The sequence below is a fragment of the Cibotium barometz genome, chromosome 32, assembly GCF_041138505.1.
Source record: "Cibotium barometz isolate CiBa-2024 chromosome 32, ASM4113850v1, whole genome shotgun sequence".
NCBI lineage: Eukaryota > Viridiplantae > Streptophyta > Polypodiopsida > Cyatheales > Cibotiaceae > Cibotium > Cibotium barometz.
The window spans coordinates 5,320,600-5,325,694 of NC_141077.1; the positions used below are offsets into that span (position 1 = coordinate 5,320,600).

The window sequence follows — 5,095 nt, forward strand, 5'->3', positions numbered from 1 at the left end:
TCCTTATACTTCAGCAACACGAGTGAGCCAGGTTGCCCCACTAGTCGCTTTCTCATCCATAGGAATTTTCTTTATGCTTTTTTACAATAGTTATGGATGGGCTTTTTTATTGCTATAATAGATTGCGGAGCTTGCCTTTTGGCGTCGTCATGCCCGGTTTTTAAGCTATACAAACCCTCTAAAATTACTCTAAGGGAGTGAAATACATCTAAATGAAGCCGCTTGCCATCATTCTGTCAAAAAAAAAACCTTGCGCTAGCCTAAGGTCCAAGGGCACACATAATTAGAATCCGTCCACATGTTGTTTTAGACCTACACTTACAAAGTAAATGCTTGTTCAAAATTACGAGAACATATCATCATTTATGTATATGTAAAAGGTTCATTAGAAGATATTCCTAATACATGGGCCATGGTGAACATCAATTTTTGTGCTGCCTACGCCGCCAAGGTTGAAATTTGAAGGCTTACTTACCTCAGTGTACACTGTAACCTGAAGGCTGTAAACTATCTTGATCTTCGAAGATTAACTAGATACCGACTCGCCGCCCCCCAAGCCTTGGCAAATTTAGCATTATTGGCTCTCTCTATATATTTTGTGCTGGCCACATGGATCATGGTTAGGAGGCCACATGTGCCAACGACCTAAATTAGCATCAATCTTCAAGAAAGAGAAGAAGAGAAGCTTTTTACCACCAATATAATAATATGGGATTCTTCGATTTCTTGGATTTCCAGGGACGGTTTGTGCAGTGCAGACTAGACTCCATTGGTAATGATGGTGAGGGATGAAGCACTGGGTGTTTGTGGTGGGCATAACAGGCTTGTAGATACGTAGAGGGCAGTCCCGCCGAGGCTCCAATTTGTAATATTAGCCTAGTCTTGGCCAATTCACGAGCTTCTCGCTGCTAGGCCGACCATTCTGGTCAACCCGCCTTGTAATCTCCTCTAGCGATCGGTTGCGCGAAGTCGGCTCGGCAGTTAATTTTTACAAGTCAATCAATTTGGCGGCTAAATTTCTCCAGTACATCGCGTTGCTGGTTTTGCAGCAGCCATGGCCGAAAATAATTTTTGGAAGGTTTCTGCTTTCATCTCTGCATGCTCTGAGATCCTGCTGGCTACTTTCGTTATTCTTCAAATTCTCATATTCCAGGTCATGAAGCATTTCTCTGTGGGTCGTACATGCTCGTACACTGCACACCGCCACTATGCTTTGTTTCGGTGCGGGCACTTTCGCCCTTTCTCTGTTTGTGGTGAATGTGATGGCGGCAGAGGGGCTGGTGGGCGCCCTCCCACTCGCTTCTCTGGTCGTAATTTTGTGCTAAACCACCCAAGAAATGCAGATCAACGCGAGATCAACCCTCCCAGCCGTGCAAGAAGTGGGGACTGGTGTGCCTCCAGCAGCATTAATTGCCCAAAATGCAAAGTGTTTCTGAGAGAAAAGCAACGCCCAGCTTTGCTCCTAGGAAGAGCTCATTCTTCAGAAGGCGTGTCAACAAGCAGAGAGTTAACTGAATGTGATTGTCCAAGTGTGAAAACAGGTCTTCCCGTGCAAGGGAGGAGTACAGGCAGTACATTGGTTTACAGAAGAAAGGAGAAGCAGAACAATGCTGGTGATGTGATGAAAAGTGAAGGGATTTTGACTAAGAAATCTGGGGACGCTAAGATAGAAGATGGTTTGTTTTCTTTGGAAGAGGAAGCACCGGGATATGGTGTGGACCCAGAGTTGTGTCTTGCTGCAGAAACAGAACAAAACCATGGATGCATTGAGGGGGATTCGGATTTTTTCAAGCAAGGGGATGGTGGGAATGAAGACATGATTTTGAGCTTGATGAAGTCACTTCAAGCTGAGCGTCTAAATTTTCGCACTCTGTATGAGGAGTTGGAGGAGGAAAGGGTTGCTGCAGAAACTGCAGCAAATGAAGCAATGGCCATGATATTACGCCTGCAAGAAGAGAAATCTGTGCTCCAAATGGAAGCTGCCCACTACCAGAGAATGGCCGAAGAAAAAGCCATCCATGATGAGCAGGCCATCCAACTTTTGGAAGAAGATCTTTGCAGAAAAGAGAGCGAGTGGCTTCTCTTGGAGGAGGAGTTGAATCTCCTCAGAGCAAGGTCTTTTGGGGATGTTACTCATGTAAGTGAAGCAGCAGAGGGTATGGAGAATGCCTCATCGTGTTCAGAGGTCAGTAAACCAATTCTTTTATTGAAAGGAAGTGATGAGGTTTCTTATCCAGAAGAGCAACAGGAAGTTGAAAGTGTAGATATTTACCCTCCAGATGTACAACAGAAGTGGGATTCCGCCACTAATGTAGACCCAACGCAAAGGTTTGAAGCAAATCCAACTGAGGACCAACCTTGGAAGAGGTTCACGGGCTTTCTTTTGCATGAGAAAGGGAACTTGGAAATTACATTGTCTGGTGTGAGTGGTTTTGGCCATGTGTCAGACAGTGTCCTGTCTGGTTCACGCGAGCAATTAGAGAAGCCTCAACTATCCAGTGATGAGGATGATGCGAGTTCAATATTGATCCAGCTTTCTGCCTTAGAAAAAAAACTACAGGCTCTTGGAGAACAAGAGGCATTGGAGCCTTGGAATCTAGCCCAAGCATCTCAGGACTATCTGGCATCGGTTTTTTTGGGGTCTAATACAAGCAGTTTAGTTCCCTCTCATGAAAGAGACGACATTGCAGAAATGTCAAAGCAGGGGGCAAATTTGAGGGTATTGGAAAGCTTTTCCAGCTGTGCAGAATCTAATGGATCCAAATCCTTTGAGGAAGAAAGGGTTGTAAACATTGATGTTGCCACCATGAATTATCGGCCATGTTGGGAAGCTCAAATACCAACTGCAGAAAGCATTCTTGAAATCCATGGAGAAAACCAGGCAATACGCAGATTTTCGCAATGTGAAGCTCTTGAGGAGGAAAAGCATCTTGACTTGCCAAGCTTTGTGCCAAGTAATAATCCAGACCCAGTCACTGCAAGCAGTGTGAAAGAAACATGCAAACCTGATGTGCAATTGTTGCAAGGTCCGTCACCTGATACAGTTCTGGTGTGTGAAGAAGAAAAATGGAACTCGAAGCGGGTGACATTAGAAGATGTCAAATTAAGGCTGCAGATTTTGGAAAATGAGAGCATCCTTTTGAGGCATGGTTCGGTTCCCTCAAACCGTGAGCATACGAGCATGGTTTTGTTCAGAGAGATACTACAGGAGTTGCAAGAGCTATTGAAGGCAAACAGGGACACTTTTGGTTTGAATGAAGCATCACCCTCAGTGGATGCCTGCCTCAAAGGTACATAAAATTTAAGGCCAAGGTTTGAATTGAAGTTTTTTGTGGTTTTGTTTCGATTTTGTGAAATGATATTGAGTTTAATTATGAGCCTTTTGATTCATGTGGATGTGTGCTGGTTTGTTCTCTTTTGCTGATTGCAGGTGGACAACTTCGGAAGCGCCATTATTCAGATGGCCCAGGGCAGTTTTGATAGTCTGTCTGCGCAGTGGGTATGGATGGCATCAGGAGACTTAGTCATGACCCTTCGCTTCACTGCTAAGGTGCAAGCACATGATAAACAGGTTTTGGATTCATGCCTTCTTGTTTACTCTGCCTTGCATGCAACTGAGATGTTTTCAGGTCTTTTAGCCCAATGCCTGTCTTAGCACAGTTAGGTGCTGCAGCCTCATGGCAGTATAGCATAATCAGACAAGCTGTAATGCTGGCAACTCTTCTTATGAATTATACTCTCAAAATGGGTGCTGAAGCTGAGCACAGAATGGCTCTGGCAGAAGCCCTTGTAATGAACAAGAGCTCCTTATGATGCATACGTATGTAAAACTGTAAATACCTCCTGTCCCTTGAATGGAATAAAACACGCGTCTTTCAGTGAACTTTTATAGGGATGAGGTAATTTCTTCTATGGATAAGAATGCAGTCTACAAACGGTTGTATCGCTGGAAGAACTTCCAAGAATTTACTTTTCTCCCCTTGTTAGCCATTTTTTCCTTTTATGTGTGATTAGTTGTTATACTGGTGGCAATGCGAAAGTTAAGTTAGTAAACTCTGGCCTAATCATGAAAGGTGATGGGATCTTTCTTGCTCTGGGTGCGTGCATGCATGTTTCTGGGGTAGGCAGTAACTTGAAATTATGCATTTGGCCACTTTGCTTCTACGACCTTATCCTTCAGCACACCTCAAGATAGGCTTCATCCTACCATCCCTTCAGATCTTCCGCATCCTAGTTTCAGCTGCAAACACACACACTTTGTACTTGATTCGGAAAATTTTCAATCCAATTCCTGTTGGTAAGCACAGTTATTGTATCAGCTCACCTAGACATGTTTGTGGAGAGCTGTATCATATTTGCAGACTTGTCTTCATGTGCAATGGGTTTATCAAGCTGAATGGGATAGCTCTTCTGGGAAGAGAATTTGAAGAGACCACGAGATGGGGCGGCATGTACTGGCACAGCCCAATTATGTGCCCTGTCATGAAGGTTTTGTAGAACCATGGTGTTATTTGAAGTTTCCAAGCTCCTAGGCTGGAGCCTCGGTCGAGTCTTTGAGGGAATAAAGAAAGGGAATGACTCCACAGTTTCCATGCTGATGGGACTAACCTTGCATTGGCTTCCATCAGGTAAATGCCAAGGGCTAAGTTAGAAGGATATTGAGAGCTCATAGTTGAATTCCATACTCATACTCATCTGTTCACTACTTTCAATAGGTACCGTATTTGTACCATGCTTTCCGTACCTGTACTTTTAAAAAAAGTACTTGGTAATTGAATGATTTTCACTTTGTATCCTATCTATGTGCCATCTTTATCATACAGACTATTCAAACCCCTATTCCCCTATTCGGGTTTCTCGCACTCTTGTTCCTAGCCCTCAACTTCTCCTGATTGCCTTGCTCCCTCAATTTTTCTTTTCATAATGCACAAGGATCTATTTATATTTCAGCTTGTACTCCGTCTTGACATTGATAGCTTCCTTATTTTCAATGTACTTGACATCCTTCACATTTGAATTATAAACTCGTAAGTCATTAGGTACTCTAAAGTACTTATCCGCACTCGTACAAGTACTCAACCGCTATGATCTAGCT

The 5,095-nt window shown here is 43.6% G+C and overlaps 1 protein-coding gene across 1 annotated transcript; it reads left to right on the forward strand.

The window, feature by feature from the left end:
- The first annotated feature begins 292 nt into the window (after nucleotides 1-292).
- LOC147619757 (uncharacterized) lies at nucleotides 293-3,986 on the forward strand. Its single transcript, XM_086825588.1, has 2 exons — nucleotides 293-3,290; nucleotides 3,431-3,986. Exons 1-2 carry the CDS (start codon nucleotides 1,055-1,057, stop codon nucleotides 3,478-3,480), a joined length of 2,286 nt encoding a protein of 761 aa, XP_086681714.1. The 5' UTR covers nucleotides 293-1,054; the 3' UTR covers nucleotides 3,481-3,986.
- The last annotated feature ends 1,109 nt before the right edge of the window (nucleotides 3,987-5,095 follow it).